The sequence below is a fragment of the Suricata suricatta genome, chromosome 9 (assembly GCF_006229205.1).
Source record: "Suricata suricatta isolate VVHF042 chromosome 9, meerkat_22Aug2017_6uvM2_HiC, whole genome shotgun sequence".
In the NCBI taxonomy this organism is placed as follows: Eukaryota; Metazoa; Chordata; class Mammalia; order Carnivora; family Herpestidae; genus Suricata; species Suricata suricatta.
In genome coordinates, this window is record NC_043708.1 from 32,900,921 (window position 1) to 32,924,665 (window position 23,745).

At 34.7% G+C, this 23,745-nt stretch overlaps 1 protein-coding gene across 7 annotated transcripts in view; it reads right to left on the bottom strand.

Moving 5' to 3' along the window:
* The window catches only part of GPHN (gephyrin), a 608,842-nt gene that overhangs the window by 215,736 nt on the left and 369,361 nt on the right, over window positions 1-23,745 (bottom strand). For 4 of the 7 annotated variants that reach the window (XM_029951674.1, XM_029951675.1, XM_029951677.1 and 1 more), the window contains 3 exons: window positions 18,017-18,083; window positions 11,790-12,062; window positions 10,370-10,477 (listed from right to left, as the gene is read on the bottom strand). In XM_029951674.1, coding sequence (XP_029807534.1) covers window positions 10,370-10,477; window positions 11,790-12,062; window positions 18,017-18,083 — 448 coding nt within the window. The remainder of the gene's footprint in view (window positions 1-10,369; window positions 10,478-11,789; window positions 12,063-18,016; window positions 18,084-23,745) is intronic. The other 3 variants (XM_029951680.1, XM_029951678.1, XM_029951679.1) reach the window with 1 other exon arrangement.

Below are 23,745 nucleotides of genomic sequence, written 5' to 3' on the forward strand. Positions count from 1 at the left end.
TAACTGGGCAGATTTTCTGATTGAAACTTCCTCCCTAGTTACGGGCACCTTACTCACAGACTATTGTTTAAGCCTTTAAGAAAAAATAGCCTTGTCATAAGCTTCGGTTAATAATATCACTATGTACATAAAACAAACCCCTGCTGATGTATTTTGAGTGATGAATTATGTTTTTTGATCTTCTGTACTGTGCCTCGTTTCTGTTTTGATTTTCTGTTTTTGTTACCATGGAAATAATAATTTTTCTGGAAGTAACAAACAATGTAATCATTAGAAAAATGATGTAATCACCTATGGTATATAAGACACCAAGTTTCACAGTAAGGTGTGGTCTCTTCCACCATTCATGTTGTCTGTGTTCTTTCTTATAGATATTTCGCCGACACCAACCCCCTACTCAGAGACCCTTGGACTCTGGTGCGTGGGCTGGTCCCCCGCAGATGGGTTCAGCAGCAGATTTGAGCAAGCAAAAGAACTAGTTACGTGAAGATAAATCTGAGAATACCTACTTTGAGCAGAAAGAAAAAAATGAAGAAAAATGAACTTAAGAACACTATGGAAGGACAGTCATAAATGCCCCAAGATATGCATATGCAGTCATAAATGCCCCAAGATATCCCAGTAAAAGTAAGAAAGAGGCAGAGAAAATATTGGAGGAAATAATGACTGAAAACTTTCCAAATTTGATGACAGACACAAATCTATATACCCAATGTGTTCAATAATTCCAGGTTAGATAAAGAAACCTACACCAAGACACATTATAAAAAAATTGTTGAAAGTAAAAGATAAAGAACTCTGAAAGCAGCGAGAAGCAATTCATATGAGAGATCCTCCATAAGATTAACAGCTGATTTCTCAGCAAAAACAGTAAGGGTCAATAGGTAGCAAAATAACATATTCAAACTGCTGAGAGAAAAGGGTCAATCATAAATTTTATATCTAGTAAAACTAATTCAAAATGAATAGGGAATCAAAATATTCAATTCTAGTACACCTTCCCTACAAGATATACTAAAAGGAGTCCTTCAGGCTGAAATGAAAGGACAATAGACAGTAATTTGGGACTTACATGGAAATATAAATAAACTGGTACTCTACAAGGTGGACATAAAAGTATTGATATATATTTTGGTAAATCCAATACAATTAAAAAACTATATAAAACAACAACTGTAAATCTATATTGATGGACACAAAAGGTTTAAATATATATTTTGTGAAAATAACATAAGTGACAAGGATGGGCAAAGTTTTTGCATAATATTTAAGCTAATTTGGTATTAATTCAAATTAGGCTGTTACAAAGTAAGATGTTAATTTAACCCTCCCCCCCAGAGCAACCACTAAAAAGATAACTAAAAGAATATTTGCCAAAAGAAATGATAAAAAACTCAAAATGACTCACTAGAGAATATCCATTAACTTGTTTTTAATGTTTATTTATTTTTGAGAGAGAGAAAGAGAGAGAGAACAAGTGGGGGAAGGGCAGACAGAGAGGGAGACACAGAAACCGAAGCAGGCTCCAGACTCTGAGCTGTCAGCACAGAGCCCAATGTGGTGCTCGAACTCATTAACTCTGAGATCATGAACTGAGCCAAAGTTGGATGCTTAATTGAACCACCAGGTGCCACTAGAAAATACCCATTAATCAGCAATGAAGAAAGTAATAAAAAATGAGGCATAAAAATAATAAAAAATATAGAAAAGAAACAACTGGGGGAAAAAAACCCTTACCTTATCGGTAATTACATTAAATATAAGTGGATTAAACTACCCAAATAAAAGGTAGAGACTATCAGAATGGATTAAAAAAACATTATCTAAGTACATATATATTTTAGATCCAAAGACACAAATAGGTTGAAGGTAAAAGAATGGGAAAATTTATTTTATGCAAACAGCAACTAAAAGAGAGCTAGAATGAAAAAAAAAAGAGGGCTAGAATGGCTATAATAATAGACAAAATGGACTTTAAGACAAAAACTGTTACAAGAGACAAAAACATAAACAATGATTAAAAGGTCAATCCATGAGGAAATATAAGAATTATAAACATATACACACCTAACAAGAACCCCAAAATATATGAAGCAAAAACTAATAGTATTGGTGAAAAAATTCAACAGTAACACTGAGAGACTTCAATGTTCCACTTCCAATAATGGTTAGAACAACTCGTCAGAAGATCAACAAGTAAAACAGAAGATTTGACCAACATTATAAATCAACAACCATATAGAGAGAAATCTACCTGATAACAGTAAAATACATTTTTTCTCAAGTGAACAAGAAACATTTTCCAGGCAGACTATTAAATGTTAAGCCACAAAATATGTCTCACTAAAAAACTGAAATCATACAATGTATCTTCTCTGACCATAATGAAAGGTAAGCAATGAAACAATATGACATAAATTGGATAATTTACAAATATGTGGAAATTAAATACATTCTTTTTTTAAGTTTATTTATTTACTTTGAGAGGGAGCCAGAGAGTGCCCATAAGAGGGGGAGGGGCACTGAGGGGGAGGGGTAATCCCAAGCAGGCTCTTCACTGTCAGCACAGAGCCTAATGCTGGGCTTGAACACACAAAATGTGAGATTATGACCTGAGCAGAAACCAAGAGAGGGATGCTTAACTGACTAAGCCACCCAGACGCCCCAAAATTAAACACATTCTTAACTATGAGTTGAGGAAGAAATCATAAAGGAAGTTATAATCCTCTGACATAAGTGAAAAAGAAAACAAAACATACCAAAACTTATGAGTAAAGCAACAGTAGTGCTCAGAGAGAAATTTATAGTTGTAAACATCTACTTTAAAAATAAAGATTTCAAATCAATACTCTAACCTTCCATGTTAAAGAACTAAAAACAGGGGCACTTGGGTGGCTCAGTTGGTTAAGCATCTGACTTTGGCTCAGGTCATGATCTCATGGTCTGTGAGTTTAAGCCCCACGTTGGGCTCTGTGCTGACGCTCAGAGCCTGGAGCCTGCTTCAGAGTCTGTCTCCCTCTCTCTCTTCCCCTCCCCCACTCACTCACATTCTCTCTCTCTATCTCAAAAAAAAACCCAAAAAACAAAGAACTAAAAAGAGAGGAAACTAAACCCTAAGCAAAGAGAAGTAAAGAACTAAAAAAATGTATAGTAAAGGCAAATAAAATAGAGAACAGAAAGACATTGAAAGAATTAACAAAACAAAGTTGGTTCTTTGAAAAGAGCAACAGAATTGGCAAATCTTAACCTAGACTGAGAAAAAAGAGAAAGAAAAACTCATATTACTAAAAGCAGGAATGAAAGTAGAGACATAACTATTGATTACAAGGAAGTAAAAAGAATTATAATACTATAAATAATTGTATGCCAACAATTGGAAACCCAAATGAAATAAAAAAACCCTTAAAAACATAGAAATTATGAAAACTGGTACAAGAAGAAGAAAATCTGAAGTAGACATATAAAGAGTATGAATCAATAATAAAGAAAACTTCCAATACAGAAAACTCAGGGCCAGATGTCCTCACTAAAGAGTTTTATTAAATGTTTAAAAAATAACACAAATTCTTTACAAATTCTTCCACAAAACTGAAGACAAGGTAACAATCATTTCACAGGGCCAGTATTACCTTGATATCAAAGACAAATGAAGACATCACAGGAAAAGAATACCATAGACCAGTATTCTTTATGAATATAGATGCAAACTCTTAAATAATATACTAGAAACTGAATCCAACAGCATATTAAAACAAGGACCAAGGGCCTTACATACCAGGACCAAGTGAGATTTATTTCATAAGTGTAAGTGTGGTTCAATATTAGAATATATTTCTATTTATTAGAATATACTAGAATATAAATAGAAAAATATTCTAATATTAGAATATTCTAATTTGAATTAAAATATTCTATTTATTAATAGAAGAAAGAAAAAAATCCCCCAAATCCCATAATCTCAAATGATGTAGAGAAAGCATTTGAAAAACTAAACACCCTTTCATGAAAAAAAAAATTCAGAAAATAGAAATTAGAGTGTTACTTCTCCAATCTGATAAAGGGCATCTATAAAAAACTCATAGTTAATACCCTACTTTTAAATAAAAGACTGAAAGTTTCCTCCTAAGATAAAGATGAGGATGTCTTCTTCCAGCACTTCTTTTCAACATTGTACTGGAAGTTTTAGCCAGGGAAATTAGACAAGAAAAGAAATGAAAGCCATCCAAATTGGGAAGGAAGAAATAAAACTTGTTCTTCATAGAGGGCATAATGTTATACATATAAAATTCTATAACCCACAAAAAGAACTATTAGAGTCAATAAATTCAGCAAAGTTGCAGGATATATGAGGAACTCACAAACATTGGCTGTATTTTTGTACAGTAACTTTGAAAAAAATTTAAAAATTTTAATAGAATCATTTACAATAGTATCAAAGTCAATAAAAAATTAAGGAATAAATTTTACTAAGGAGGTGCAAGACTTGTACACTGAAAATTACAAAACAAGACATAAATAAATGGAAAGATGTATACTGTAAAGATGGCAATATTACCCAAAGCGATCCCCAGATTTAATGAAAATCCTAAGAGATTTTTTTTTGCAAAAATAGAAAAACCCATCCCAAAATTCATATGGAAACTTAAGGGCTCCCTGTAGCCATGATAATCTTGAAGGAGAAAGTTGGAGGATACATATTTTCTAATTTGAAAACTTACTTAAAAGGTACCATATTCAAACAGTATAATCCTGGCATAAGGATAAACATATAAACCAATGGGATATAATTGAGAGTTCAGAAATAAACCCTCTTATGTTTAAGGTTAATTGACTTTTAACAAAGGTGCCAAGACAATTAATGGTACAGAATAGTATTTTCAATATAATGTGTTAGAACAACTGGATATCCACATTCAAAAAAAAATGAAGTTGGGTCTTTATCTCAAACCATATATAAAAGTTATTTCAAAATCAATGAAAGACCTAAATATAACAGCCAAAATGACAAAAATACTTAGAAGAAAACAAAGGGATAAATATTCACTACCTTGTATTTGGTAATAGATTCTTAGATATGATACCAAAAGTACAGGGAGGAAAGAATATTTACACAAGATTTCATCAAAATTAAAAAGTTCTGTTTATCAAAGAGCATTATCCATAAAAGTAGAAAAGACAATCTATAGAATAGGAGAAAACATTTGCAAATCCTATATCTGATAATGGTCTAGTATCCAAAATACATAAAGAACACTTACAACTCAACAACAGAAGACAATCCACTTAATAACAACCTAATTTTTAATTTTCATTTCTTTATTTTGAGACATAGACCATGAACGGGGGTGGGTGAACAGAGGGAAAGACAGAATCCCAAGCAGGCTCCACACCATCAGCGCACAGCCCCACTGAGTCCCCCAAGAGGGGCTCCAACACACACACCGCAGATCATAAACTGAGACCAAGAGTTGGATGCTTAATAAACCACCCAGGTGTCCCTAAAAACAAAATCATTTTTTAAAAGAGGCAAAAGACTTGAATAGACATGTCTTCCAAAACGATATGAAAATGTTTAATAAACAACAATAAAAGGTGCCCATCATCATTAGTCATTAGGGAAATGCAAATCAAAACCACAATGAAATACCACTTCACACCCACTCAATGACTATAGTTGTTTTTTTTTTTAAGGAAAAGAACACATATTGTTGATCATGTAGAAAAACTAGAAACCTCATCTATTGCTGCTGGGTATGTAAAATGATAGATATCTGTAGAAAACAGTTTGTGTGATTTCTCAAAAAGTTAAACAGAATTATCATATGACTCAACAATTCTATTCCTAGGTGTACATGCAAGAGAATTGAAAAGTGGTGTTCAAACAAAAACTTGTACACATATGCTCATACCAACATTATTTTAATAACCAAAAGGTGGAACAATCCAAATGTCCATCAACTCATCAATGGCTAAATAACATGTGATATATCTACATAATGGAATACTGTGCAATCAAAAAAGGGAATGCTGATATATGCAACAACACAGATGAACTTTGAAAACATGTGAAGCAAAAGCAACCAGACATCAAAAGCCACATATAGCATGATTCCATTTGTATGTAATGCCCAGAGTAGTCAAATCCATAGAGGCAGAAAGCAAATTAATAATTGTCAGAAGGCAGGGAAAGAAGTTTTGGGGAGTGACTGCTTAATTGGTATGGGATTTGTTGTTGGTGTGGGGGAAGTGATAACATATTCTGGAATTATATAGAGGAGATGGTTACACAACACTGTAAATGTACTAAAAGCCAGTGAATTGTACACTTTAAAATGGTTAAAATGGTGAATTTTATGTTATGCAAATTTTACTTCAATTACTTTTTAAAAGGAATCCTTCCATAATCCAGGATAATAAAAGTGTTATCCTATAGGATTGTATTTACTATGTTTGTATAGAAAAGTATAAAAAAGTTTTGAAACATACCCCTCTGATTTTTAAAAAAGTGATTACTTCTGGGGCAATGTGAAAGCAAATAAGAAAAAGATGAGAGGATAGTTCAAATGGGTGTTAATCTTTTATGTTTCATTTTTATTTATTTTCATTTTTCATTTGTAATATGGAAAATGTATTCATGTGTTACTTGTACAATTATAGGTATTTTTACTAATAAAATCCATGAAAGGGATTGTTTCAAAATTAAGACCTGTTCTATGCATTCAACAGTTAGGGAGAAGTAAAAAAATGAACACAATGACTTGCATACTTAATAATGTCTTGATACTTAATAATTATTTCCTTGATAATAAAGAAGTAGAAGCAGCCACTAACTTTTAAGAATTATAAGCTCACTTTGAGATAGAAAGAAGAATGAAGAATTAACTCAGAAAAATAGTTTAAGCAGAAAGGAGAGATATTTAGCCTTGATGGTCTTTATTTTAATAACACAAGAAGCAAGAGAATAGAGTGGGGAAAAGGAGGAGGTGAAAAAAGGCTAAGCTCTGAAAATTGCAATTCATCTATGTGTATAAAGGAGTCAATAAGAGATGAACCCAAGGCTTACCAAGGAGTAGTGATGATCCACCTAACGTAAGCAGAATTTGTAGCGGGTTAAGTCTACACAATTGAGAAGATGAAATGCCAAATCACTTCCAAAGGAAATAACATTCCTTTACTTTTAGAGAATAATCTGTATTCTTATTGTCTTATGCAACTGAGAGCATGGAGAAAACAATTTGTCCCAGTTGATTTTAAAGCTTTTGAGGATATGCAATATATTTTGACTGGTGATTATTAAACAACAGAATTTTCCCCTTTAAGGGAAAATTGTAATGAGAATGCATGCTTTTTTTTTAGGAATTTGGCTCATTATTTAAGTCTATGTTGTTTTTCTGTTCTGTTAATTTGACTGACTGGGTGAACACTTCTAAAAGAAAAAATGGAGTTATAATACCATACTCAGAACATGTAACCAAAGTGTCACTTCTCTTTTTGAGCTCTGTGGGCTATTGAAATGCCAGTAAGAACACTAATAAAATAAACACATACATCTGTATTTTGACGTCAAGGAAATTAATAAGTGAGCATACAATGCCTCTTGAGTCATTATTTATACCACTTAAAATTTTTATATTAAAAAATGTTTAAATTTACAGAAGAGTTGGAAAACTACTCAATTGAAGATGTTTAAATTTAATTTTGGGTAGGTAGTAAGCAAATTTATAATAATTGGAGCTAGTTTTTCCCAAAGCAGGCATGTATGAAGGAGTATGGCTTCCACAGCTACAATCTGTCAATCTCTGTGGCAATGCTTTTAGAGTCACTGTCCAGCTTGGTGGTTAGCTCCATCACATCCTTCCCTAGTAACTTCTCTGTTTAAAGACCTTCCAGGTAGGCTGTATTTTCCTTTTTTTTTTTTTTTTAAGTTATTATTTATTCTTTTAGTAATCTGTACACCCAACATGGGGCTCAAACTCATAACCTCGAGATCAAGAGTTGCATGCTCCTCTGCCTGAGCCAGCCAGGAGCCACTGATAAATCTCATAGAATTTCCTAGAATAAAATTTGGAATAGTAGACTAGTTAGTTGTGTACCTCAAGAGAATACTAACAGTTCTGATATACTTACAAAACTAGTTCATTTAAGAATATATTCTCTTGTACTACACTGTGAGTCCCTCAAGGGCAGGACCCAAATCATATATAATCATTTAAAAACTCATAGCGTCCAACAGAGTGATACATGCATATTAGTGTCAAGATCAATATTTGGTGAGTGAATGTAATCCAAAGGAAAGGAAAGATAAACATAGATTAGATCTATGAAAAGCTTTAGGGAGGAGGCTGGACTTGAGCTGGCACAAGACTTTTTAAAATTTTTATTTATTTTTATTTAAATTCATTAGTTAACATGCATTGTAATATTAATTTCAAGTGTACAAGACCATGATCCAACAGTTCCATATAGCACCCAGTGCTCATCACAAATGCAGTCCTTCATTCCCATCACCTACGTAACCCCATTGCTCGACTCACATCTCCTCTGGTCACCATGAGTTTCTTCTCTATAGTTTTAAGAGCCTGTTCTTGGTTTGCATCTCTCTTTTTTCTCCCCCATGGTTGTTTGTTTTGTTTCTTAAATTCCACATGAATGAAATCATATGATACTTGTCTTTTTCTGACTGACATGTTTAGCTTGGCATAACATACATACATACCACATCGTCTTTATCCACTCATCAGTCATTGGACATTTCAGCTGTTTCCATAGTGTGATGATCATAGATAATGCTGCTATAAACATCAGAGTGCATGTATCCTTTTGAATCAGTAGTTTTATATCTTTGGGTAAATATCTAGCAATGTAACTACTGGATTGTAGGGTAGTTCTATTTTTAACTTTTTGAGAAAACTTCATACTGTTTTCCAGAGTGGCTGTACTAGTTTCATTTCCACCAACAGTGCAAGAGGGTTCCCCCTTTTCCACATCCTCACCAACACTTGTTTTTTCTTGTGGCACAAGCATACTTCATCTAAAGTATAGGCCTTGCAACTAAGCTCAACATTTGTGTGGATAGGTCTTTGGAGAGGGACAGCAACATTAATCACATTTCCAAAGGAGGTCACCACCTATAAAGAACCATTGAGCTAGGCCTTAAATGATACCTAAAGGTAGAATAATAAGGAAAAAGAAATGATTGGTCAACTGGGCAAAGGAAAGAGGAGGTGTGAACAGAGAAGTATGTAAGTAGCATTTGAAAGCTAGTGGGGTGCCTGGGTGGCTCAGTCGGTTAAGCGTCCATCTTTAGCTCAGGTCATGATCTCAAGGTTAGTGGGTTCAAGCCCCGTGTTGGGCTCTGTGCTGACAGCTCGGAGCCTGGAGCCTGCTTCAGATTCTCTCTCTCTCTCTCTCTCTCTCTCTCTCTCTCTGTCCCTCCCTGACTCAAGCTCTGTCTCAAAAATAAATAGCTCTATCCATGTTATTGCAAATGGCAAGATTTCATTCATTTTCATGGCTGAATAATATTCCATAAATGTCTGTTCATGTCTTCTGTCCATTTTTAACTGGATCTCCCTAAGGATTTTAAGCCAAATTTCACTTTATTACTTTTCTTTCTTTTTTCCCACGTTTCAGTTTATATCCATATTAGGGACTGAGATAGATTTTTTTTGACATCCATGGTCTAAATTATTGCTATTTGTTATACTTTATTTATTTATTTATTTAAAAAGTTTTCAAAGTTTTAAAAAATTATTATTATTAGTTAGTTATACTTAACAGTTTAGTCTTTTCTATCCTGGAGCTTTTTACAAACTATCATAGAGCCAGTGACTAAAACAAGTGATAATGGATCCTTTGAAGTTTTTATTTGAAGATTAGTAATCTTAGAAATTGTATCAAGTCTCAAATCTCTAAATGGTATTAATGAGAAGAAAATGAAGGAAAAGAAAATAAGATGAAAAATCATGAGGTAAAAAGTGAGGTTAACAGAAATTAAATATTTTAAGACTTAAAGTGATCCTTTTAGTGGCTTAATTAAGCCAGGTAATTTATTTAAGGGTATGTGTAAAATTGCTAAGAAAAATAATAACTTCTGAGGAACGAATTTCTTGGAGTTGTGTGATAAAAGCTCTTTGTGACATACGACAGAGTCTTAATGATATCAGAGTATTTCAGGTACAGGAGAAACTCTATTAAATTAAATTCCTTGATAGGATACGCTCATTGGCACTTAAACTTTTAGGGAAAAAGTATGCTGAAGATCCTTCAGAATAAAACACATTTTCCATAAAATGTTAAACCTATCTCCAAGGATAGGTGGTAGGCTGTATGCTTGCAAAATCATTAACGCAAAAGCCTATTGTCTTACCCGTTCATCTGCACTGTCTGTTGCATGGTGGGAATAATTGATGAGACCAGGAATGGGCTGCTCACCGTGTGCCATGATAACAGCTGGACTGGTGTAGAATGGATACTTCTAATGCACAACACATAACAACTATGAGTATAGTGACAGGAAAACATGAAACTATACAAGCAAAATGACTGGAAAGGAAAAGGTGAAAACGAAACAATGAAATGCCAACATTTTTCAAATGTAGAATAACAATATCAGCTCAGATTTCAAATGTTGTAAGCTTTTTCTTAAGATGAAAATCGATGGTACTTTTTACTCTTTTAATTAAGAGTAAAAGAGTAAGAAAATATAATGATTTAAGAATGTACCTATTTAACCAATAAGTTCCATAAAAACAAAATGAAACAAAACAAAGCAAAAATCACATGACAATATAACTACTTACTAGTCTTAAGTAAAGACTCAGTGGACAATTGAATAGATGTGGAGACAAAATCATTTGGTTTTCAGTGAAAGAACGACCTACTGGTTGTCTAAAAGGATCTCTACGATCCTTCCTAATCTGTGTTGTCAAAAATCCTCTCATGTTCATAGCCAAAATATCTGGATGACTCCTAAAACTTCAGGAATTACTTTACATAGTAAAATTATGTTTTTAATCTTTATGCTCTCAATCAATGAACAACCATTATACCAAGAAGTGATATATTACTTTCTGAAAATTTTAAAGCATACTGGGTGGATTATACTAGGTATGAATAATAATATAAATGATGTTCTATAACTAAGATGACTAAATTTATGCAAGTACTTCATGGTACTCTTTTTACTACCAGAATTGCCCAAAGAGAATCTGTAATGCTTTGGTACTAATCTAATAATATTTATTATTTTGTTAAATTAAAAAATGCAAGTACATTATAACTATTTCCTCTCTATAGCACTTGGGTAATTTGGATGAAGAAATATATAAATCAGTGTTAATTTGTGAAAAATTCTGTCTTAAAAAAAATCTTTATTAATCTTTCTCAACTAGTTTTTAAAGTTATCTAAGGTCTCTTACCTTTGGTTTGCTGCTCCAAATATTTGATGTCCAATATACATAAACACTGTATATTTAATATGACAACAAAAATAACATTTCTGGAGAGTTCTTAAATGTCACATTGTTTATCATTATAGTTATTACTTCAATAGGTAATGGCAATATTTTTAATTCCTGAAAACTGAGAACAAACTTCAATGCTTTCAAGGAGTCTATCTACATTATGGAGGGAGCATAGCTGTGAAGTGTCATAAGTATCCTAGTTCCTTTTTAAGAATGCCTTGAAGCGGTACTGAACTTATAAAAAAATGGGATGGAAAGAGGGATGAGATCAGTACATTTACCTGTGGTTCCTTTAGATCTCTGGGTCTTTGTTTCCAGGCTTACCTTGGCAGCAATGGCTGCTGCAGTTATATGTGACGAAGAACTATCCTCTGTTGAAGCAACACCACTATCTTTCTTCTCTTCTTCCTCTTCTTCACATTGAACCCCTTTGTCTTCTGTCTGTTTATGGGGGCTAGTTGTGGGAGGAGGGGAAAGAGGAGGTGGTGGGGAAGGTAAATCTTCAAGTTCATCATGCACTTCCTTTACTTTTACAATGGCATCACGTAAAAGGTCAATGGCATGAGGTAGAGCTGGCAGTATAAACTGAAAGCATTCCTGTATGCAAGAGGAAGAAAAAAATGAAGATAAGGCACTTTCATAGGCATATAAAGTGGTAGCAGTCACATTTATTTGTGATTTTGGATCTATATTTTTTTCCATCAGTCTTAAGAATGAATCATATTTAAAGTATTGTCTTTGTAATGTGAAATATACAGTAAACACTATATTTTAAAGTATTCTCTGTAAGCTATAAAAGTACAGTAATATATAAGCCTACAGTACATTTTTCTGAAAGTAAAATTTCTATATAACTTTGGGTTTTAAAGATGCATTATGGGAATGGCAGGAGACAGTTTTCACCTTTCTAGTTAGAGCAGAGTACTAGAATTAACAAACCAATTGAGGACTGAATTTATTCAGAGAGCTAAAGTTCTGACTACCATCATAAAATATAGCTAGGCAACATTGTGCAATATGCAAAAATAGATATGAGTTTGTACAGAGCACTGCATAAAATCACTATAGCCTCTTACTCAAGTGTCCACTATTACCTGTAATGTATCACCAAAAGGGAATAGATGAGAACTTTAAAACCAGAACATAGGGCCAGATATGTGTGGGGAATATATTTGGGCAGAGGTTTTTCTCTTTTACATTTAATGTAACTTACCTTAAAAATCTAAGATGTAAAGAAATATCCTATAATTTACAGAGGGTTATGGGAATATCGTAAGGGTGCCGAATCTTTTGATTTCTCTTTGTATGGCTCAATCACCTTAGTGATAAAGATTATATAGCAAAGAATTTAACCTTGGCCAATGAGAGGTCTGGCCTTTACTCTCAGCTTTTGGGAGGTGAACTCTAGTCTTGCCTAAAAAGAATATATTTGTTTGACTAGGAGATTGGCCATTGGACAATCTAATAATGAGGATTTAGGGGGAAATGGTGTAGTTTTGCTTCTGGAAGAAACTGGAGACTAAAGACATCAGTTTTCCCTCTGGGAAGGGCTAGACTAAAGGTCAACTATATGGGTAATATGTAATCAAGTCCCAATAAAAACTCTGGACAACAAAGACAAAGGTGAGTGTGCCTAGTTAGTGATATTCTATGTGTACTGTCTCATATCACGGCCAAGAAGAGGTAATGCTATCTCTGAATCCATGGGAGAAGATAACCAGAAGCTCCTAATTTGTTTCCTCTCACACTTTACCCTAGGTGCTACTTTTCTTGGCTGATTTCAGTCTGTATTCTTTCCCTGTAATACACCAGAACTTTGAGTTTAGCAGCTTTCAGTGAGTTCTGTGAGTACTTCTAGTGAATTATTAAAATTGAGGGTGGTTTTATGGTGCCAGAAGTGAAGGAAGTCTTATGGAGTACTCCACATTTATAGCTGGCTAACTTTTACAGTTGGCCCAAACTCCCTACAGTTGGCATTAGAAACGAAATTCAGTAGAAAGATCCTGACTCATGTGATCATGAAACATGATCTGGGAAGAGAAAGGAAGAGAGGGTGTGGATGATGAATCTTTAGAACCTAGATAAACACAGAATCATGCACAGTATGCAATTGTAGCTGTGCTGTGATTAGTTTATTGGAGACAAAAGTTAGCAAGGGAATTTTGAAACAAAAGATGCAATTTTTAAGGAGCTGTATTGGATGTATAGAGAAACAAGGTCAATATACAATCTCATGGCTATTGTTATCTGCACTAGCTAAAACAAAATGGAAAATGTAGGGGTGGATCCTAAGGTTGAGACAAGCTTCAGATTCTGGATGATCTGACATATAGCTGTTAACTCCTGAGCTGCTTCCAAAGAAAAATGTTATGCTCAAACAATAAATAGTGAATAAAGTTATATGTATTCATTAGAGAATGGGGGAAAGAGAAATGAGAGATACAAGGAACTTGTCCTTTCAGTGTAGAAATATTTAAATGACTATCAAGAAATGGATGAATAAAGTGAGCAATATTGGGGGCAAAAATAAAGGTCTTAATGTAGCACCATTTTGCGCTGAGCAGACAGCTGGGGAGCACTGGTCTCCCAACATTGAAAGGTTCTAAAGAAATTTCGACTTACCCTAGTTTGAAGGAATTTTAAAAGCTAGAAGGCATAGATAACTAAAAGAAACCTCATCTTAAACCAACTTAAGTGAGGGCCCCATAATCTAATCAATATAAGTCCCAACCAAAACGTCTGAATCCCTTGTTCCAACCCAGGCTTAGAAATCCAAGACCATATACACATAAATGGATAAAATGGTCATGGGAGGGAGAAGATCCTTTTCTGGAATTGGAATTCCTTGATATGGCAATACTCATGTACTGTGACTCTAAACCTGTTGAAGTTCTAATGGGGGAGGGTACAGTTAGATTGGAAGAATACAGAGATACCACAGTTGATGGATTTATAGTGAAAGTTGGGATGAAAATTAAATGTTTGAACAGTGAACTTTATATGAAGTGGTCAGTCTCCTTTACCTGAATGTATTATGGGGATAAATATTATGTTTGACTAGATAATTCTTCCCCTACCTAGTACTGCAACACAGAAAGCATATACATCTACTCTTCTACCAATACAGATTATATATATGCCAAGTATATATGTGTGTGTGTGTATATATATGTATGAAATATAGATTATATATATGCCAAGTGGGAATCAATAAGATTGCCTGAGTCAACAGAGGCCATTAATTGAAGAAGATAAAAACAAAACAGCTCGATGTGCTCAGCTGCATGATGTCTGCTCCTGTGTTTGAGTTTTTACCAACTCATAGGAAGCGTCCACGGGCCTGGTGGAATGCAAACTGGGTTTATGGCAAAAATCTGTGAGTGCCACCTAAAAACAACTGCTGGGATTTCGGACCAGAAAATTTCCATTTGAGAGGCATTTACTAGTTTGCTATTGGATTTATAATTTAGACTACTCTTATGACTGAAGAACATAAAATTATCTTGCAACCTGAAATATCCATAATGTTTTGGGTAATATTAGAGAAATGCTCTAATGGGAAGGCAATGCCCAGGAGAGTTCCATAATAAAATGGAAATGGTGCATATAGGATCATGCTACCAGGAGAATGCAAGGAGGTACTCACGAGCAGGTAGCCTCTTTTCACCTAGGGCCGACTTCGGAACCACCTGAGGAGCTGCTGGATCCTATGGCCCCTTGGGCCACTTGGACGGTGCCCTATAAACAGCTTTCTACTGATCAACAAAGAGCTGCTTGGTTTATGGATGGCAATTCCAAGGTGAAGGGACAGCATCCTGTTTGGAAGGCCGCCACTCTGATTGAAGAAGGTAAAAACAAATCAGCTCGATGGGCTGAACTGCATGATGTTTGCCCCTATTTTGGGTTTTAACAACTCATAGGAAGTGTCCAGGAGTCTGGTCATATGGTTAGGCAGAGGGCAATGGAAAATTGGTCTATCAAAGGAATGCCTGAATGGCACACTGCCTACGAAAATCACTCTGGGAATAGAAGGGATATATTAAAGTAGGATATGTTAATCACCGTCAGAAAAAACCCCTTTCAGAATGAGAAGTTAATTGGAACTCGTGAGCAGATATCTCAGCATGCACTCTTGACGTGGCACTTGGGCCCATGAGATGAATAGACAATGGGGGCTGCAACAATGCAGAGATGTGCTGACTTGATAAATTCCTCTTGTACTCTCTGAGGCACAAAATGCCAAAAAGAATGGTTCTGTCTGCTAACAAAAAAGACAGCAGAAAGCTATACAGCAGATTCCATAGGGGGAGGTCCAGCACATAGCTAGCAAATTGGACTGATGTTGCTAGTCTCTGGAGGCTACAAATGATCCTAATAGCAATAGACATTTACTCGGGACTGGGTTTTGTTTACCCAATGGTAGATGCAAATGCTCAGTGTACCATGAGAGGGCTAGGACAGAAAATATTGTATCAATGACTGAAGAGTCACATTTCTTTAGATCAAGGTACACACTTTCATATTCAGAGCAATGATTTGAACGAAAATTTGAATGGGCAATGGAAACATTTGTTGTCTAAAGAAGGAGGGGCATGGCTTACATGTTCTCATTAGTGTGTGGTTACATTCAACATGAGGGAGGCCAAGGGCGGGTCCCCCACTAAATATAGTCCTCTACCTTTCTGGGGGAGAGAGGGTAGGGGAACAATGTTGGTAAGACTATATTTTTTCTTTAGGACTATATTTTTTCTTTTATCATATCAGATCAACTTCCTTTTTTTCCTACCTGATGCTATGGTGACACGGTCAGGGCTGCAACTGTGCGTGCCAGAGGCAGTATGATTCTTACGCAGAAACTATAGTCTTTATGTCAGAGTTCCTAAGGACCTGATGAGGTAGATTATGCCTGACTCCATCTGGACAAATTGGGATTGACAATGGATGCAGTTACATTCCCTGGTGTGTGAGATTGCTCCCTAGTTCTGTACTTACGTAACCCTACCTGATATGAGTGGAAAAGAACTAAGCAGGTGGCACTTGCTAAATAAGTATTACTGGTGGCAATTTGGACCAGCACAGTGGCCAAATCAACTGTTTCATTCAAAGATTTTCAAAGGAAAAGTCTGAGTATAAATGGAGAGAAGGAGGAATGGTAACTGGAGGTAAAGGAATGAATACATGAGTTATGCAATGGAAGAGATCCAATATGATACTGGTGTCTCAAAATCCACAGAACAAGAAGATACTGTTTCTTAGCTCAGTTGTAACAGATGCCAGAAAGGGCAAAGCCATAAGTTGCTGAGATTACTCCTGCTCTTGGAACCTGACAAGCGTGTAAACCTGAGTAGCATAATTCTGGGAGACAGTTTGGTCACATGATATGATAATGGACTAGGCTGTTTTATCTGGGTAGGACTCCAGTAGTGTGCCAGTATCTTCTGACTCATATTTCAGGCTATATCTATTACTCTACTGTGAAATGTTATAAAATTGGTGTTGCCAGTAAGATTATAATATTGATAGTGATGATCATATGTATTGGGAAATTGGGTTAAATCCTCCTCAGAATGTAATACCAATGGAAAAATGATTGGCTTGAAAAAGACAGCTAATTTCTATGATAAATAGTTCTTTGCAAATGTATCATAGGATACAAATAGTAGCAGATCAAGGTAGAAAATTAGTATATTAGTACAAAAAAATGAAAATGTATGTAATGGCTTTAGAGGAGAGATTAGCTATTTCTCAAATTTATCCTTATCCCATAATGGCTTCCCCAAATCTTAGACATATTCACACCAATACTGTCGTTGTATCTGTAATATAAATGCTATAGTAAAAATAGGTGCCCAGCCAGATAAATACAATCATTTTCTATTAGGAACACCTTGGCCAAAGGCCACGGGAAGCTTGTGTAATGAAGAATTAACCTTTTCCCAAGAGAGTTTGGCTTTTGCTCTCAGTTTTTGGGTTGTGATAGGAGTGTCTTTGTTTGCCTTGGAACCTTACCACCAGACAGTATTAACAATGTGATTTATGATGGGGGCTTAGGGTATTCTGCTTCTGGAAAATGTTGGAGACTAAAGGAGTCAGCATAACCTTTGTAAGGGACTAGAGACTAAAGGCCAGCCATATTGGCAGAATGTGATGAGCCCCAGTAAAAACTCTGAACACCAAAAGCTTGGAGTTTCCTTGAATGGCAATCCTCCCTGTGCTGCTGCACACTGATGCCAAAAGAGTAAAGCATTCATCACTCTACAGGGAGAGGATAATAGAAGGTCTGCATTTGGTACTTCTCTTTTGCTCTTGGTTAACTTTAATTTGTATCCTTTCCCTGTCAGAAACCGTATCCATCCGCATAACATCTTTCAGTGAGTTCTGTGAGTCTTTCTAGTGAATTATTGAAATTGAAGGTGGCTTAGGGAATACATTAGGTTGCAACTGGTGTCAGAAGATAGGGGAGCTTTATGGAATGCTCCAACTTTTTGGCTGATTAACTTGCAGTTGGCTAAACCTTTACACTAAACCATATAAATCTCAAGGTTGCTTACCTGAGATCCTTTCTTGCTACCTGGCAGGTTAATTATGAGAGTTTTACCTCTGATTCCACATACAGGCCTGAAAAGAAAAAAACTGGATGAATACTAAATTGCAATGAATGGTTGGTTTAAATACATTCAACAGCAAAGATCAGTAATTGTATTTTACATGTGAACAACTGTCTTAGAATAAAATTGTTACAGCTAGAGATTCACAAATTGCTATACAAAGTGGGCATTCTGGCTGAGATTTTTACAATAATGTTTAGCATGTTAGATTGTAAAGATGTACTGAACATAAAATCAGAATACATTAGCCAATTCAAAAAAGGAATGGCCAGAATATTGTCTTTCTCTAACTTCAGCTTCTTTGTATCTCATACAGACAGTTCTAAGAGTTCAATGAGATAAATGTATTAAAAAATATCTAGCACAGTAATATTTATTTTCAAAAGTCTAACACAAAAAGCACTCAAGAGTTGAGGGAGACTTACATTTGAGCTATATTGCTTCTTAGCAAAGTGTATAAATTTTAAAGTAAAATAAGGTCTCTCACAAATGAGTGGCAGTGGGGAAAGTTTGGAGCGCTCAGCTGCTAACAGATCCACTGAAAAACACAGGCAGTTGAAAGCAGAAAGGTCTTTCAAAGATTACTGTAAATTTCCAAACCACTTTTAAACTAAGTGGTTAGGTAAGAAACATAAACAATGGAAAAGCACTGGAAGACAGGAGTCAAGAGTTGAAGGCCTGGATTTCATATGAGAGTTGGAATCATGCTCTGCCAATAACTGGCTGTGTTACTTTCACCTGGTAACATCTAATTTTCATCATCTGAAAATAAAAGGATTAGATTAGTCTATTTCTAAAATTTTACAACTAAGATTTTAAGTAGTTTAACAATCTTTTCCCAAAACTTCTTCCTATGAATGAGATTATTAACTACTTTCACTCTCTGAAATAACCTAAATTTGTCTTATGTTTTACTGGTTTTTTCCTGTTATATCCTATTCACAAAGACAAGAGTTGATAGCTATTTAAATTTTCCATATTCTTCTTAATTGAAATATAATTGACAAATAGCACTGTATTAATTTCAGATGAACAAAAAAATTATGTGATATGTGTATATATAGTGAAAGGATTATATAATAAGTTTAGTTAACATCCATCACTATACAGTTACTAATAATTTTTCTTGTAATGAGAATTCTTAAAAACTGCTTTCTTAGAAACTTTCAAATATATAATACAGCAGTATTAACTATAGTCACCATGCTGACATTACATCCCTTAGATTTATTTATCTTATAATTGGAAATTTGTGTTTTTGACCAGCTTCCCCCATTTTCACCCACTGTGCAATGCCTGTCTCAGGCAACCACCATTGGTTATTATTATTATTTTAATATTTATTCATTTTTGAAAGACAGAGAGAGAGAGAGACAGAGTGTGAGTAGGGGAGAGGCAGAGAGAGAGAAGGAGACACAGAATCTGAAGCAGGCTCCAGGCTCTGAGCTGTCAGCACAGAGCTCGATGCAGGGCCGAAACCGAGACTGCGAGATCATGATCTGGGCTGAAGTCAGATGCTTAACCGAATGAGCCACCTAGGTGCTCTGAGTTTGGTTATTTTTAGGTTACATACATATGTGAAATAATATAGTTATTTGTCTTTCTCCATCTGATTAATTTCCCTTGACATAATACACTCAGGTCCATCTATCTTGTTGCAAGCTGCAGGGTTCCTTTCAATTTTAGGTTCAATAATATTCCATTGCATATACATACCAGTTGCTTTATCCATTATCTGTCAATAGACACAGGTTGGTCTATGTCTTGGCTACTGTAAATAATGCTACAATGCTACAATGAACATGAGGGTGTAGACATCTTTTCAAGATAGTGATTTCCTTTATTTTGGATAAACACCCAGATGGAACTGCTAGATCATATGGTAGTTCTATTTTTAATTTTTTGAGCAACTGCCATACTCTTTTCCATAATGACTGAACCAATTAACATTCCCACCAACAGTACACAAGGGTTCCCTTTTTTGCACATCTCGTTATTTCACCTTTTTTGATAATAGCCATTCTAACAGGTGAGTAAAGTGGTACTGCATTGTAGTTTTGATTTCCAATTCCCTATATATATATTTTCATGTATCTGATGGCCATTTAGATCTTATCTGGAAAAATGTTTATTCAGAACCTTTGCCCATTTTTTAAATAATTTTTTTTAGAGTGAAAAGGAGAGAGTGAGAGAGCAAGCACGAGTGGGAGAGAGAAATAGAGAGGGAGAAAGAGAGAGGGAATCCCAAGCAGGCTCCATGCTCTCCATGAAGCCTGATGAAGGGTTCGATCTTACAACCCTGGGACCATGACCTAAGCTGAAATCAAGAGTCAGATGCTTAACCAACTGAGCATCCCTGCCCATTTTTTAATTGGATTTTTTTTCTACTAAGTTGTATGAGTTCTTTATATATTTTGGATATTATTAATCTTTTATTGTATATATAACTTGTGAATATTTTCTTCCATTCCATAGGTTGCCTTTTCATTCTGTTGATGACTTCCTTTGTTGTACAAGTTTTTAGTTTGATGTAGTCCCATTTTTTTTTTTTTTTTTTTTGCTTTTGTTGCCTTTGCTTTTGGAGTCAAATCCAGAAAAGCACTGCCTACGAATGATGTATAAAAGCTATCCACTGTTTTATCCTAGGAGTTTTATGATTTCAGGTCTTACATTCAAGACTTTAATCTATATTGAGTTTATTTTGTGTATGGTTTAAGATAGTGGTCCTATTTTCATTCTTTTTCACGTATCTGAGCAGTTTTCCCACCATTTATTAAAGATAATATCCTATATATACAATACTATCCCATTGTGTTTTCTAGGCTCCTTTGTCCTAAATTAATTGACTGTATATGCCTGGGTTGTTTTTTTTTTTATGGGTACTCTATTTTGTTCAGCTGATCTGCATCTGTTTTTATGCTTTTGATATATTGTTTTGATTATTATAGCTTTGTAGTACAGTTGATCAGGAAGTGTGATGACTAATTTTGTTCACATTTCTCAAGATGCTTTCAATATTTCAATATCTTCTGTGTTTCCATTAAGAATGATTGTTCTATTTCTGTAAAAGATGCCACTGGAATTTTTAAAAAATGTTTTTATTTATTTTTGAGAGACAGAGAGAGACAGTGTGAGCAGGGGAGGGTCAGAGAGAGAGGGAGATACAGAATCTGAAGCAGACTCCAGGCTCTGAGCTAGCTGTCAGCACAGAGCCCGATGAGGGGCTCAAACCCACAAACTGTGAGATCATGACCTGAACTGAAGCTGGACACTTAACTGACTGAGCCACCCAGGCGCCCCGCCACTGGAATTTTTATAGGAATTTCACTGAATATGTAGATTTTTGTGGGGATATGCAGATTATAACAATATTAAGTATTTCAATCCATGACCATGAAATATCTTTCCACTTATTTTCTTCGATTTCCTTCATCAATATCTTGTGGTTTTCAGTGTATAGGACTTTCACCTTCTTTGTTAATTTCATTCCTAGGTATCTTATTCTTTTTGATGCAATTGTAAATGAGATTGTTTTCTTAATTTCTCTTTCTAATAGTTTGTTAGTGTATAGAAATGCAACTGATTTATATACATTGATTTTGTAGCCTGCAACTTTACTAATTTGTTTCTTAGTTTTAACACTTTTTTTTGGTGTAGCCTTTAGAATTTATTACATATAATAGCATGTCTTCTGCAAATAGACAGTTTTACTTCTTTTCTGACTTGGGTGACATTTTTTTCCCTTTCTAATTGCTCTGGTTAGGACTTCATTTTTTTGTTGAATTAAAGTGGAGAAGTAGGCATCCTTGTCTTGTTCCAGATCTTAGATGGAAAGCTTTCAGTTTTTCACCATTTAGTATGATGTTAGCTGTGGGCCTGTCACATTATTATATTCAGGTACATTTCCTCTATATCCCTGTTGTTCAGAGTTTCCATCATGAATGGATGTTACATTTTGTCAAATGCTTTTTCTGCATCTCTTGAGAAGATTCTATTATTTCTTTTATTAAAATTTTTAAAAATATTTATTGTTGAGAGAGAGAGACAGAGTGCGAGCAGGGGAGGGGCAGAGAGAGAGAGGTAGACAGACTCCAAAGCAGGCTCTAGGTTCTGAGCTGTCAGCACAGAGACCAACACGAGGCTTGAACCCTCAAACCAAGAGATCATGACCTGAGTCAAAGTGAGACACTTAATCGACTCTGCCACCCAGGTACCCAGAGGATTATATGATTTTTATCCTCTATTTTATTCATGTGGTCTATCACATCAATTGATCGATGGATGTTAAACCATCATTGCAACCCCTGGAAAAAAATCACTTTATCATGTGCCTTTTATTGTTGTACTCATTTTGCTAATATTTTGTTGAAGATTTTTGCATCTATGTTCATTAGGAATAGTGATCTGTAGTTTTCTTTTCTTGTAATTTTCTTCTCTGGTTTTGATATCAGGGTAATGCTTCTCTTATAAAATGAATTTGGAAATGTCCTTTACTCTTCTATTTTTGGAAGAGTCTGAGAAGGTTTGGTATTAATTCTTTAACTGTTTGATAAAATTCCCTAGTGAAGCCATATGGCCACTGACTTACTATAAGGTTTCAAAGTTCTGATTCAATCACCCTATTAGTAATTGGTCTGTTCAGATTTTCTAATGATTAAGTCATGGTATGTTGCTAAGAATTTATCCTTATTTTGTTGGTTGTCCAATTTGTTGGTGTACAATTGATCACGGTAGTCTCTTATGATCTTTGTGTTTCTGTAACATCAGTTATAACATTTCCTCTTTTATAAATGATTTTATTTAGTTGAGTCACCTTTTTATTACTGTTATATTTTTAGTGAATCAAATTTTTCTTTTATCTTTTCAAAGTAGGAGCTCTTTGATATCATTGCCATTTTTGTTGTCTTTATTCTCTATATCTTTTATTTCTGCTGTTCTTTATTTCCTTCCTTCTAACTATGGGCTTAAATTTTTCTTTGTTTTAATTCCTTGAGGTATAAAATTTAGTTGAGGTCTAAAGTTGTAGGAATTTACTGCTATGAACTTCCCTCTTATAATTGCTTTTGCTTCAAGTTTTAGAATGCCATATTACCATTTTCATTTCCCCCAAGGTATTTCTCGGTTTTGTTTTGGTTTTTTCTTTGACTCATCAGTTGATCAGTAGCATGTTGTTGAATCTCCATATATTTGTGCTTTTTCCATTTTTCTTCTTGTGATATCTAGTTTAATGCCATTATGAATAAAAAAGATGCTTGATATGATTTTAATCTTAAATTTATTAAGATTTATACTGTGTTCTAATATATGATCATGAAGAACAGACCAACTGTGTTTGAGAAGAATGTGTATTCTGTAGCTTTTGGAAGGAGAGTTCTGTAAATGCCTGTTAAGTACATTTGGTCTAAAGTGTCATTTAAGTCTAATATTTCCTTATTGATTTTCTGTATGGGTGATCTAATCATTGATTACAGTAGTGGTATTGAAGACTCCTATTATTATTGCACTGTTGTCTAATTTTCCCTTTGGGTCTGCTAATATTTGCTTTATATATTTAGGTACTCCTATGTTTGGGTCCATAAGTTTTAACAAATGTTGGATCCTCTCGTTGGATTGACCCCTTTATTATTATACAATGACCTTCTTTTGTCTCTTATTATAGCCTTTTTCTTGAA